Raw genomic sequence first — 14,511 nt, 5'->3', positions numbered from 1 at the left:
ATCTTTCAGAATAGAATAAAAACAAAGAAACACGAATATAAATGAAAGAAATGGATGATTACCTTTCTATGTTAAAGTATGTAGTCTTGGTTGGAAATTTTCGCTTGTAATCGGTCGTGGCGTACATAACCTTCAAATCATAAATAGTAAATTTTGTTCTGAAAGCTAAGTTTCTAAGTGTTTATTTCATTTTAATTATAAAAAAAAGCTTTAAAATGCCGGATCATTTAGGAGATGATATGAGGAAAGTCAAATCTGAGGAAGATAAGGAAGAAAAAGATATAAAACGTAAGTTTTACTGCAAACTTCTGGAGCTGTAAAAACGTTAATTTCCTTCTGTCATTTTACTCCTTCATACAATTTTTCTTTATTCTAGCTCTTGACGAAGGAGATATCGCTCTATTAAAAACATACGTAAGTTTGTTATTACTTCTTAAAATAATCTGTATTCAAAATAAATAATTTTTATTTGAATTATTTCTTTTATAGACAGTTGCTCCAATATCATTTGTTTTCATAATACTATCAATTTAAAACTAATTTTTAGTGAATATTAAATACCAATTTCGTATTAAATATTGCAAATGTTAATACATTTGCAAGAAATTTTAATTCTTGCTTTCTAAATTTTACAATTTTCAGTGTTTATTTTTTGACTCTTGGAAATAATAAAAAGTAAATCTGAAATTACTTTTTTTATCTTTTTTTTTGTTTTGTTTTTTAATAAAGTAATGGAGTAAAATTTTCTTTTGGTTTCTGAACAGGGTCAAGGACAATATACGAAGAGCATAAAGAATGTTGAGGAGGATATTCAAACGGTGATAAAGAGGGTGAATGAATTGACTGGAATTAAAGAATCCGACACTGGTCTCGCACCTCCAGCTCTATGGGATCTTGCTGCTGATAAACAAACTTTACAAAATGAGCAACCATTGCAAGTGGCTCGTTGCACAAAAATTATCAATGCGGACACTGATGATCCTAAATATATTATTAATGTAAAGCAATTCGCAAAGTTTGTGGTCGACTTGGCGGATTCTGTTGCGCCGACAGATATTGAAGAGGGTATGAGAGTGGGTGTAGATCGTAATAAATATCAAATTCACATACCTCTGCCACCGAAAATCGATCCAACTGTAACGATGATGCAAGTGGAGGAGAAACCCGATGTTACTTACAGCGATGTTGGTGGATGCAAGGAACAAATAGAAAAATTGCGAGAAGTCGTCGAAACACCTTTACTTCATGTAATTTTTTTTTCATTTTTCATAACTTTATTTTATTTATTCAGAATATAATTTCCTTTTTTTTAATTTTCTTTTTCTTTTTGTAAAAGTAATAATTGTATAAATAACTAATTTGTGTTTGTTTTTAGCCGGAAAAGTTCGTAAACCTAGGAATTGAACCACCTAAAGGAGTTCTTCTTTTCGGACCTCCGGGAACGGGAAAAACACTTTGTGCCCGCGCTGTGGCAAACCGAACTGACGCATGTTTTATACGAGTCATTGGTTCCGAATTAGTACAAAAATATGTTGGCGAGGTAAATATTTTTCAACTTTGAAAATCAAAGTTTCTTTTCGAAATTTTAATACCAATTTATTTTTAGGGAGCTAGAATGGTTCGAGAACTTTTCGAAATGGCTCGCAGTAAAAAAGCATGTCTTATTTTCTTTGACGAAATCGACGCTATTGGTGGTGCACGGTTTGATGACGGCGCTGGTGGAGATAATGAAGTCCAACGAACCATGTTGGAGCTTATCAATCAACTTGACGGGTAAGTCAATTCGTAAATTTTACTTTTTATTTTCTTTTCCATTTTATTTCTTTTTTTTAATCGTAATTTGAAATTAGTATTTCGTGAAATAGTAACTTATCAAATTATAATAACTATTCACTTTACTTAAAAATTAAAAGAAAAAATTTGGTAATTTTATTGAGAATTTAGTCTAATTAAATATGTGCTTGTAGATTCGATCCAAGAGGTAACATTAAAGTATTGATGGCAACGAATAGACCAGACACGTTAGATCCTGCTTTAATGCGTCCCGGACGTTTAGACAGAAAAGTGGAATTCGGGCTTCCTGACCTCGAGGGACGGACACACATTTTCAAAATTCACGCTCGTTCAATGAGTGTTGAGAGAGACATAAGGTTTGAACTTCTAGCTCGTTTGTGCCCCAACAGTACAGGAGCGGAAATCCGTTCAGTGTGCACTGAAGCTGGCATGTTTGCAATCCGAGCTCGTCGTAAAGTTGCTACGGAAAAAGACTTCCTCGAAGCCGTCAACAAAGTTATTAAGTCCTACGCTAAATTCTCCGCTACTCCCAAGTACATGACTTATAATTAAACTCTCATAAAAAAGCAAGCTATTTGTACTGGCTAAAATTTGCCCTAAGAATAAGTTTTACATTAACTCAATTCGTTAATAATTAATAAAAATTCGTATAAAAATAGAATTGGAGTAATTTTCTTAAAATTAGAAAAAAAAACTTAATTCATTGCATTAAGCCTTTGGATTTTTTTAACTGGGAGAGTCTTTTACAAATGAAAAAAATTGTTTAATATCTAATAAGGGAAAAAGGTAAAAATAAAAATGGAACGTGATTTACAACTTAAATTATTTAATATATTACACTTAGTTTATCTTTCGCTAAATTTGAGTTTAATGGGAGCGTCTGGTTTATTAATTAACAAACTCATAGAATCGAGTTCTCCACCTTGCCAAGTAAATTGAAAATTTCTAGATATCTGAAAAACAGTAAAATTAATTAAAATTTATTTAGTAAAATTAATTGACGTAAAGAAGAAGAAAAATACTTAAAATTTAGTATTCGTACCTTTAAAATGAAAACTAGCATATTTTGTTCTGCCAAGCGTCTAGCTATGCAGGATCGAGATCCATGACCGAACGGCAACACAGCGTAGGGATGAATCGGTTTTTCTGAATTATACTTTAAATTGTCTCCATTTCGTAACCAACGTTCGGGTATAAACGAATCAGGATCAGAGAAATATTCCGGCGATCGGCAGATTACTTGATTCTGAGTTACTACATTCGTCTGAAAAGTGAACGTTTAGAGTTAAATTTGAATTCATATTGACCCTTAAAAATCAATATATTTATTATCAGGTGCCCTTCCAGTTAGGTTGTACGCAACCTTTATTGATATTTATGCGCAGGAGTATTGTTTCACCTGGATTTACCTAGTGTCAGTAATAATTCAACAAAGTTCAAAATTCAGTGAGTGATTTTCCTTCGACTAAAAAGTGTGTGAATTTGTCATTTTTAAATTTTGATTTAAAGAAGTTTAGAAAAAGTTATACTGAAAAATTTTAAATATAAACGGAGGGTTTATTTTATTGTTAACGATTTTGTATGATAAGAACTAAAAGTAATTTAGTAGAAGTTGATGTAAATACTTACTCCCTTTGGAATTTTGTAGCCATTAAGAACTACGTCAGTCTGTAAAATTCTTCCAACTCCCACAGAAATTGGATTTAGTCTGAGAGTCTCTTTTAAAACTAATTTTGCATAATTTGCCTGCTTCAAAATATCACATGTAATGGTATCATTTTTATTCGGGAGTAAACTAGAAGCCTCTTGGTACAATTTTTCTTGTGCTTTCAAATTTCTTCCTAAATGATGCAAAACCCAGGCAGATGTATTTGTCGTCTACGAAAGAAAATTTCAATTTTTAATAATCGGAACCGAAATTTTTTTTTCGCGATATTTTAAAAAAATATTTTTTAAAAACATTTATTAAAAATATTAGGTAATTAAATTGATTTTACTCACAGTATCTACTCCAGCGAGTAACATATCACAAGCCATACCGACGACATCTCTTTCGTCCAAATTTTCATTCAGTAAATACGTCTCTAGCAAAGAAAGTTGTCTATCTTTCGTTAAATTCTTCAATGTATCTTTCTTTTTCTTCACCATATCCACTGCGACTCTAGAAAAAGAAATAATTTGATTTAGTAACTCGAATTTATTCGTAGAAAAAAAATAGTCAATTTATACAATTTTTTCTTACGATTCCATAAATTCTTGGGCTTTGCTCATTTTTTTGTAGAGAGGAGTATCGAAGAATCGCCAGAGTCTCATATTTCCGTCCAAATGCAAAACAGCATCGTTTGTAACTAGAGCAGAGTCAATTAATCTCGTAGACTTGGAGTCTTCTCGCATCTCCTCTTTAGAGAAACTATTCATTTTTTCATCGAATGCAACCAAACCGATTACTGCAATAATTTCGAAATTTATTAATATTGGAATTTAAGTTAAATAATATAATTTGTGAGAAATTAAATAAAATACAAACACTCCAAGTATAGACGAGATAAAAGGGGCAGAAGATCATCATAATCTTTTTGCTTGCAATAGTCGACAAATTTCTCCATTACTGAATTTGCATCTTTGAGATACATCACCACCTCTTGGGGTTTACTTAAGGATTTTTGAAATTGTCTTCTTATTCTCAGCCATTCGGTACCATTGCTAAAATATAATAATTATATTTCATTTTTATTAATTACTTAAACATAGGTATTTTATAATTCAGTACATTTTAATCAATTTACTAGAAAAATTTTAATCTCAAACTTTTTATTCTTTATATTTTTTATTCTTCCAAAGTTTAAAAAAATCAAAATTTTTTTTTACTCTGCGCAGTGTCAATGCGTTTGTCAAAGATTGTCGCCATGCCAGTTCGGATACTTTATTTCCAAAGAATTTTATTGCAATTCGAACAGTTATTACAAAATTTGGGTAAATTCCGGTATTATTTTCTACAATTTTTAACTAAAATCCTTCTCTAAATCGATTGTTTTAATAATTTTCGAAAAGTTATCTTTTTGAAAATTTTTAAATCCATTTTTTTACAATACAATTTTAAGAAAATTTCGATTTTTTGGAAATTCTTTAATTAAATATATATTAGGAAATAAAAAATTAAAATAATTTTAAAAAAATTCCATTAAACTTTTTCAAAAATATTAATTCTACAGAATTGTTAGTTAAAAGTATAAAAAATTCAGATTTTCAAAGATTTTAATTTGAAACCTCTTCAAAATTTCGACAAATTTTGGAAATAAACTAAATTTTTACGAAGAATTTCATTATTTTTGAATATAATTAATTTTTTAAAAATAAATTTAATTAAAAATGTATTTAAAATAATTATTAAATTCTAATAAACAAATTATAACAAAATTTTCCAGAATAATTAAATTCATGAGAAAAATTTTATTTTTTTTTAAATAGTTGAATTTTGACGAAGAATTTTATAAAAATCTTTCTAAATATTTCGTTTTATTTTGAAATATTTTATGAAAATTGTGTTTTGAATTATTGAATTCCTGCGGAAATTTTATTATTTATGGAAATAATTGAATGTTTTCAAAGAATTTTTTAAAAAAAATTTTTTAAATAATTGAATTCTGTTAAAAATTGTATTAATACTTTATGAAAGTAATTGAATTATTGCGAAGAAATTGAATTGAATTCTTTGGAATATTAAAATAGTATAATTTGAAAATCCTTGAATCGAGGAAAATTTTTGAAAATAATTGAAATTTTACCAAGAACTTTATTAAAAATTTTTAAAGTAATTGAATTTCAGAGAAGGATTTTATTATATTTAAAAAATAATTGAAATTTTTACGAGAATTTAAAAAAATTTTTTAACTAAATTGAATTTTATCGAAGAATTTCATTACTTTTGAAAATAATACGTGGCGCTAGGAAGTAAAATAGGAAAATTTTGTGTTCAGCAAGTGCTGCCCTCTAGCGGTACATTTTACTTTAAATTTCATTCAAAAACTCCCAACTTCTTGGACTCAAATAAAATCAAACAAAAAATTTGCTTTTTTTCATATTTTTTTTTTAGAACATTTGATATTTTTTGAAATTTACAGCATTTTTTATGAATAGTACAAAGTTAATAATTTTTTACCCATGTTTTTTAATTAAAAAGAAATATTTTTCAAATTATATATGCAAATTACAAATTATATTAATATAAATATAAATACAAAATATTTATTAATAAATTTTATTATTGCGTTTTCCTGTTTTTGATGAAAGTAAAAAATAAAAATGTTTTGGTACAAGAAACTCACGTTGGTAAAAGTCCTCCTGTTTTGTAGATTTCTTTTCTGTCAGTTCTATATTTATAGAGTGCAAGATGGCTTCTTCTTGCTGGAATTTTTCCGTATTCAGATTTAAAAATTTCCGCAATATCCTCGGGACGAAAAACCCAAACTATCGTTTGACCTAAAACTTTTTCCCTCACAAGTGGTCCATATGCCATAAATTTTTTTTTTCCTATAATGTGCAATCGTTTCACATCGTAGTCGCCTGAAATATCAATGAAGAGTTTATTTCACTTTAAAGACAGTTTCAAATTGCAGTTTTGAAATGAAGCTTCAGGACAAAGCGTTTTTTAATTATAGAAAGAAAACTAATATTACTTTTCCAAAAGATTATTTATTTTTTATTTCAATATTGAAATTAAAATTCAGTTTTAACTATTATTTAACAATATTCATGGAGGGAAGTTCAAAAGTCAAGTATCGAAAAAAAATGTTAGAAAATAATTGAAAATTAAAATTTAATTAACAATTTTCGAATTTAAATAAAATTAAACAATTTTATTCATTTTTATATTAGTCTTATTATTTTACAGAATTTTGTGCATTTTTTTAGATAAGAAAATAAAATATGCAAAACGAACTTAAACGTTGATGACAATTCTTTAGAAAATTTTCATTGGAAGCAAAAGTAATTAATTCTTCTTTACCTTAAATAAAATTTATCTTTAACTAAAATTTATTTAATTTAACGGAATGAAAAATAATTATTAAATTAGTTAATAAAATAATTTAAATTAGTTACCTTGGAAAATTTTTGAAAAAAAATCTTATAAAAAAGACCCTTTGAATCAGATGAGTTAAAAAAAAATTTAACAAAATTAAAAATGACAAAATTAACAAAATGAAAAATAAATTAATTAGTAAAATAATTATTCAAATTAATTACCTATAATCGGGAAGTATTTGAAAAAACTTCCTAAGAAAGGCAGACCCTTTGGACCAGGAATTTCATCAAACGATTTGACATTCTTCATCACTTCAGCATCCTTGGCAATAGACAGAGCACGTCTAAATTTATTTATCACGTTTTCAAAATTAAAATTATAAATTCTAAACATTTTATCCATTTGTTAGTAAAATTGATAGAGAATTTTAAACAAGAAAATTTTGAGAAAATATTTTCAAGAAAAATAGACAATTAATGAGTATTATGGGAAAAGAATGTAAAAACTAAAAATTTAGCAACGATTTTGTGACATTGCTATTTGGAATTTTCACGATGCACACGTGCACCAAAGAAAGCGACAAGTTATGTGTCCGAGGATATGAAACTGAATCTCCAAACAGGTTCCTATTTCGTACCTATGAGTCCGAGTTTTTTCCCCACTCACATTTAAATTCTTATCCTTATCTTCTTTCCTTTTGTTTCTCCCAAAGACCTGAGAATATCTTTGCTGGACGAAAATTGAATTTCAAATTTTCACTCTCTGAGAAGGAATTTCGGAATTTACGTTTATATTTTATTTGTTGCTAAAACAATATTGACTTTTATTGCAAATTTTATCGACTTGTAATTTTAAACAAATAATAAATTACAAAATAGTAAATAACAAATTTTAAAGAATATAATTAAATACTCGAAAAATTCTGAAAAAAAAATTTTACTGAAACGAAGGAAATATTTTGAAAAAAAATAAATCTAAAAGTACGGTCCTGATCAAGGACCGGTTACAATTTTTTAAAATAGCTACAAAATTCTTCCGCTCTAAATTAAAAAACGTATTTTTAACTTTAGTTTCTTGTACAAGCATTTCAGTTTTTCTAAGGATATGAAATTGAGACAGAAAACAAATCAAAACGTTGCTTAAGCAACGTTTTGATTTGTTTTCTGTCTCGATTTCATATCCTTAGAAAAACTGTAAATTCGTATTTTTTTGAAGATTATAAAAATTTTCCTTCGAAAATTGCGATTTAAAATTTCTGAGTTTTTGATTTATTGAACAATGATTTTTAGTTTAAAAAAAGTTAAACGATTTTTTATCGAAACCTTCAATTATTACTAATTGCAATATAGAAATTAAAAACGTAATTAAACTTAATGAATTAAAAAATTATTAAATTTAATTAAAGAAACTGTAATTATTATTTAATAATTATTTTAATTTTAATTAAAATAATTTCTTTTCTTTAATTAAAGAACCTTAATAAATTGTTTTTATACATAAAGATATATTATGATAATAAGATATTTTTTTTCTCATCTTCAATGAAGGTAAAAAAGAAAAATAAATTTCAATTTTTGAGAACATATTTAATACTTTATTTTAGTCAACTTTTTGTGTTTTTTTTAAATTATTTTTTGTTCGTTTCCCACCAACAAAAAATCTAACTTTTATTTCTGAAAATTAAGTTTTGTTTATTTAATTCAACAATAATAATATATTTAATGGAATTGCATTTTGATTTAAAAATTAAATTTTATAAATTTAAATTATTAAATACAATAAATATAATAAAGTTATAATGAAGCATATTTTTAAGAATAAAGTTGGGAATGTCGATTATCAACTTTGTTATTAAAATTTTGCTGACAAAAAGTGATATTTAAGTTACTAATATTCTTTAATTTTTTTTTGTAATACGTTTTTAAATATATATTTTCAAATGTAGTTTTTGAAAAAAATGTTCGTCATTAATGTTGTTCATTTTTTTACATTCTCTTAAAATTGTTTCCCCTTCTCTCGAAGAAAGAATATAACGGTCTAAGGTATATTACACCACGGAGCATGAGTAATATCCCAACAGTTACTTTGAGTTGCTATTGAAGAAGAGTGGAATAATGATTTTAACCGATTCTACATCTCGTGCATTCAATACAATAATATAAATATGTTTAATTTAATATAAAAAAAAATATTTGAAAAAAATTTTAATTTAAAAAAATAGAAAATTGTAAATAAAAATTTATAAATTTAAATAGAAAATAAAAATAAAAGAAATTGTGTGAATATCAAAATTTAGAATGTGGCCCTTTAGTCGAACTTGTCAAAGTAAAGTCCGACTTGTCGGGAAAACTGTTTTAATTACTGGGGCAAATACTGGAATTGGAAAAGAAGCAGCCAAGGATCTTTACAGAAGAGGTATTTTTTAATTACACTTTTTCATTTACTATCATATATATATAATAATTAATGAATGTTTTTTTGAATTTTGAAACTTTATTTAATTTTAAAAATTTAGTTTAAAATTATTATAGATTGATTTAAATTACACTGAAAAAAATTTATTTGAATCAAGTAACCGATTATTTTACTATTATCAATTAAATATTTACTTGAATCAAATACTGAAATTATTGGTTCAAATACCATTTAATTGACTTAAATAAAAATCTAACTTTTATTAAATATTTAAATTGTAAATATTTAATTGATAATAGTCAAGTAATCAATTATTTTAATTAAATACATTTTTTTTCAGTGTATCAACTCTCTAAATTTTAAATAGTAAATTTTACTAATAAATTAGTTTAAATTAGTATTTATTACTTTAAAATTACTTAAAATACGAGATCTTGATTTGTAAATAAATAAATTAGTATAAAGTTTACTAATTTGAAAGCAAAAAGTCACTCACTTATTCAAATTAGTAACCTTTTTACTATAATTAAAATTTAGAGAGAATATTTATTTATACGTATATTATTTGCTTTATTGTATCAAAAAATTAAAAACGAAATTTTACATAATAACGTATTAAATGAACATTAAAAGGCAATGTAATTAAACTTCCTGACTCAACAATAATTGTAGACATTAATTACGGTCAGAAATATGATTGTTCTAAATTTAAAGCCACATCCCAACCGAACGTGCATCTCTTACTAATTCCCCGCTCATTTCAATCAAATTCCAAAATATTTCTAACAAATCATAATGTTTACAATGAAATAAAATTATGTTTTTCATTTTAAATAGAATTTTATTTAATAAATGAATTAATACGGAAAAATTATTTGATAAACAAAAAGTCAAATTAATCAGCAAAAGAAAAAAGAAGTAGAAAAAAACAAAGGTCTTGAATTTTGCTCATTACTGAATCTGTGATGTAAACGTAATTACATTTACATTTATTGGGTGTAATTACTTCCAATAAACAGCTCTGGATAAATTTCAGATTTAAACATCAGTTTAGAAATTATTTCTTTTTACTACTGAATAAAAGAATTTATTGTTAAAAGATTTATTTTGTTTAAACTAATTACTACTAAAATGTAAAATAGAATAAATGCAATATCAGTATTTAATTAATAGTATTTAATATCATCTTAATTTAAAGTAAATCTTCATTTTTACCTTTATTAGTTTCAAATTCAAGGATGTGGTTTAGTCAACCGCAACTTATATAAAAAAATATATGTTGACCTTTATTTTATTTAATAAATATAAAAAGGTTATTTTATGTCATATTTTATTTCTTTTACGTAATTGTATTATACTTTGAGTTTTTTTAATAGTTATTTATTGATTCAATAAATTATACCTAATAATGAATATGTAATATTATTATAAAATTATAATAAATATTAAATATTAATTATTAATAATATTATATTAAAACTAAAAACTATACATAAAAATAAAAAAATTAGTCATTTGTTAATTATTACACTATTTAAATCAAATTCCAATGATTTACATAAGTTTTGATCGTTCCAAAATAAAAAAATAACAATAGTTTCAGAGATCATTTACATAATATTTTTTCTTATCTTGTTATTCTTTCATCAATATACTTTTTCTTTTATTGAGATGAAAATTTCTTGAAAAAAATTAATACCTATAAGTCAACAATCACGTTTGAATAAAATTCTTTGTTTTTGAATCATCAATATAATGTACTTCAATAATTTATTGATGGAAGAGATAAATCCATGTGTTTTTAATTATTATTAATAGTGATAGTTCAAAAGTTGTTCAAAATTTTTTAAATATACAAATTTCAAAAAATGAAAAATTTTATTTGAACTTTAAATAAAGTTTTATTTAACAAATAATTTAGTATACGTTCTGAGAAAAAACTACTTTTATTTAACTCAAATAAATTATAATTAGTTTAAATAAAATTTTTCTCAGAGTGTAAAAATAGTAAAAAGATGAGTAAAAGAATTCAACAAAAATTGGAGTCTGGAACTTAAACAAATTTTTGCTGCAATTTTCATAATTTCTCTTATTGACTTGACATAAAATAAAAAACTATTGTTATAGGTGCCAGAGTGATTTTAGCCTGTCGAGATCTCACAAAAGCGAATGCAGCAGCTGAAGAAGTGAAATCGACGCTACCACTAAAGTATGTATTAAAAATGTTTTATTCTAAATTAATAATTTCATAAATTTAAATAAAAAAGCTAGAAGAATGAAAAGGAAAATCTTTCTTTCATTAATTAAAATTTTGTAATAATTCTTTATAGACCTAATCGACAACAATTTCAAGGGGAAGTAGGCGAAGTGGTTGTTTATAAATTAAACCTAAATAGTCTAGCAAGTGTTAGGGAATGCGCAAAACAAATAATTAACTCCGAACCAAATATTCATATATTAATAAACAATGCTGGCGTGATGCTGTGCCCCTATGAAAAAACTGAAGATGGCAACGAATGTCACTTGCAATCAAATCACTTGGGACATTTCTTGTTGACTCTATTGTTACTGCCAAAAATCAAAGTTTCTGCTCCTGGTTGCAGAATTATTAATGTCTCATCTGTAGCTCACGAAAGTAATTATCCATCACAATCGTAAATTTAATTAATTTTTTTTTAATTTGATTGAAAACTTTCTATTTTTTAATTGTAAATGCAATTTTTCTGCAGATGTCAAATTGAGACAAAAAACATATCAAAATTGTTGCGATGCAACAATGCATCGCATCAATTTTGATGTGTTTTTTTGTCTCAATTTGATATCTCCAGAAAAACTGTGAATCAAGACTTGAAATTGGCAAAAGTTCAAGACTTATGTATAAATTATGTTAATTATTGTTAACTGTATTTATTTTCTTCAGGAGGTCGGATGAATTGGAATGATTTGAATTTAGAAAATTCATACACACCCATGAAGGGATATACACAAAGTAAATTGGCCAATGTACTCTTCTCAAGAGGATTGGTCAACAAATTCAAAGGTACATTTAACTAACAAAGAATAAGAATAATTACTTTCTTAGAATCTTTATACATTGTAATAAATCTCTCTCTCTCATTCCACTTTTTAATCACTATATTTAAATTATAGAACCTTTTGAGAGTTTTAGCCTTCAGACTGTGATTTAAAGTTTTAAAATTAATTTAATCTGGTTTTAAACTTAAAACTATTGTCCACTTTTCTAAATTTGGTTCCAAGATGTTCTTTGGTATCCGAGTTGGTATCCAAGATCTGGTTATAAACTTAAAAATATTGTCTGCTTTCCTAATTTTGGTTCCAGGATGTAAACGATTTTACTACTTTTTTTATGTAATCTCCAATTTATTGTTTTCCAATTGCAGAGGCTAAAATCGAAGGAATAAATGTCTACAGCTTGCACCCAGGTGTAATTGCAACTGAATTAGGTCGACATTTAGATTCAGCAATGTTCCCAGGAGCTCGAGCATTATTTGGTTTTATTATTGGCAATTTTGTAAAAACACCTGATCAAGGTTGTCAAACAACAATTCACTGCGCGGTCGATGAGGAAGCAGGAAACCAAACTGGACTTTATTACAAGTAACAAATAATACTTTCAAGTTTCAATTATTTAATGTAACTTTAATAAATTAACAATAAAAGTAAATAGAACAACGCCATTATTTCCTCTTCTCATGAAATCAAAAAGATGCTTTAAGTGGGAAATGATTCGAAGAGATTGTTAACTTCTTTCTTTACTATAATTAATAGCGAATGATAAATTCCTTTCTTATAATAATAATATTAAAAAAATAAGAATAATAATACTAATAATAAAAAAATGATAATAATAATAATAATAATAATAATAATTTGTTGCAGAGAATGTGCAGTAGCCTCCGCGTCTCCAAATACACAAAGCGATACCGATGCTCTTAAATTGTGGGAGGAAAGTACAAAAATGGTGAAATTGACGAAAGAGGAAGATCCTTTTACCGTTTAAAATTATTTTCAAATTAGAAAATATGTAACGCTCCTCGGTGAAAACGACCTACCTCCGAAATAACATTAGAAAATAATAACTGTTTACGGTAAAAGTAGCCTAATTTTATTTAGGAGATAGGTTACTTTCACTATGAGGTTGAGCATCACATCACATCACGTATAAATTCAAAGTCATTTCTCATTTGGTGTTTTAAAATTTTGAAAATTAAAATTAGACGATACTGTATACGCACATATGAATGGTTTTAATGGTTTTATCGATTTATTGACTGTGGTTTATTTATAATAATAATAATAACAATAATAATAATAATAATAATAATAATAATAATAATAATAATAATAATAATAACTATACCAAACCAAACAATCTACATAAGAATGAAATGCATCAGATATGATTTTATTCTTAACATGGTGTGAATAATAAGATATGGTCGTCAAAAATCTAGAATAATTATTTTTTCGTGATGGTTTTTAATAAAAAAAGTTTTAAATTATTTATTCAATCAAAAATTATATTTAAATTTATGTTTAAATATAATTTGTTAACGAAAAAATTTCAAATTTATATCAAACACTTGGCTTTTAAAATACAATATTTGATTCAATACGTTTTTGATAAAATTTTGTGATCTTTATTACTCTCTAAATTTGAGTCGCAGTAAAAATGTTTACGACTGACTTTTTGCTTTTGAATTAGTAAATTTTAATAATAAATTAGTAGGAATTACTATTTATAAGCAAAATTTAAAGAAAAAAGTAAATTTTACTAATAAATTGATATAGAAATGATTATTTACTAGTCAAATTTACTAATTCAAAGAGCAAAAAGGCAATCACTAATTCAAGTTAGTAAACATTTTTGTTAATTCAATTTTTTAGAGTAAGTTTATTGCGTTCAGAATAAACAAAGAAGAAGAAGAAGAAGAAGAAAACGAAAAGAAGAAGAAAATAGAGTTTAGAAAAGTGTTTTCCTTGAAATATTATAATTGTTAGCAATTTAAATTTTTTACTTCGTGTATACTTTTTACTTCAAGATATTTTATAATAGCTTTACAAGGCACACGTGGATATTAAAAATCTACATAATTAAATTTTCATCAGAGATATAAATTATGCTTACAATAATTAACAGTGATTTAAATAAAGTTATATACATTTCAATAAATTAGTATAAATAACAATTTTTTTGTACATTTTTACTTCGGATTTTGCTTAAATCTTAATTTTTCGTATTGAAGTGAATTTTTATA

General features: G+C 25.4%; 3 protein-coding genes across 5 annotated transcripts in view; 2 read left to right on the top strand and 1 right to left on the bottom strand.

The window, feature by feature from the left end:
- The first annotated feature begins 84 nt into the window (after positions 1-84).
- Positions 85-2,455, top strand: LOC122501656 (26S proteasome regulatory subunit 7). Its single transcript, XM_043611285.1, has 6 exons — positions 85-288; positions 377-414; positions 765-1,247; positions 1,376-1,540; positions 1,607-1,773; positions 1,968-2,455. Exons 1-6 carry the CDS (start codon positions 216-218, stop codon positions 2,344-2,346), a joined length of 1,305 nt encoding a protein of 434 aa, XP_043467220.1. The 5' UTR covers positions 85-215; the 3' UTR covers positions 2,347-2,455.
- Positions 2,456-2,506: 51 nt separating this feature from the next.
- Positions 2,507-14,511, bottom strand: part of LOC122501654 (cytochrome P450 302a1, mitochondrial) — an 83,035-nt gene continuing 71,030 nt past the window's right edge. For 2 of the 3 annotated variants that reach the window (XM_043611283.1, XM_043611282.1), the window contains exons 2-9: positions 7,039-7,160; positions 6,120-6,357; positions 4,322-4,497; positions 4,037-4,241; positions 3,796-3,955; positions 3,424-3,672; positions 2,837-3,058; positions 2,507-2,747 (exon numbers count right to left, since the gene is read on the bottom strand). In XM_043611283.1, the coding sequence (XP_043467218.1) occupies positions 2,640-2,747; positions 2,837-3,058; positions 3,424-3,672; positions 3,796-3,955; positions 4,037-4,241; positions 4,322-4,497; positions 6,120-6,357; positions 7,039-7,126 (1,446 nt within the window). In that variant the 5' untranslated portion in view covers positions 7,127-7,160 and the 3' untranslated portion in view covers positions 2,507-2,639. The remainder of the gene's footprint in view (positions 2,748-2,836; positions 3,059-3,423; positions 3,673-3,795; positions 3,956-4,036; positions 4,242-4,321; positions 4,498-6,119; positions 6,358-7,038; positions 7,161-14,511) is intronic. The other variant, XM_043611284.1, reaches the window with a different exon arrangement.
- On the top strand, positions 8,873-13,798 carry LOC122501657 (retinol dehydrogenase 11-like). The gene is made up of 6 exons (XM_043611287.1): positions 8,873-9,232; positions 11,360-11,441; positions 11,563-11,867; positions 12,153-12,272; positions 12,634-12,850; positions 13,133-13,798. Exons 1-6 carry the CDS (start codon positions 9,115-9,117, stop codon positions 13,251-13,253), a joined length of 963 nt encoding a protein of 320 aa, XP_043467222.1. The 5' UTR covers positions 8,873-9,114; the 3' UTR covers positions 13,254-13,798.

Source organism: Leptopilina heterotoma, unplaced genomic scaffold (assembly GCF_015476425.1).
Source record: "Leptopilina heterotoma isolate Lh14 unplaced genomic scaffold, ASM1547642v1 Lhet_212, whole genome shotgun sequence".
In the NCBI taxonomy this organism is placed as follows: domain Eukaryota; kingdom Metazoa; phylum Arthropoda; class Insecta; order Hymenoptera; family Figitidae; genus Leptopilina; species Leptopilina heterotoma.
Note: the sequence above shows the minus strand (reverse complement) of the source record. Positions and strands in the feature narration are given on the sequence as shown.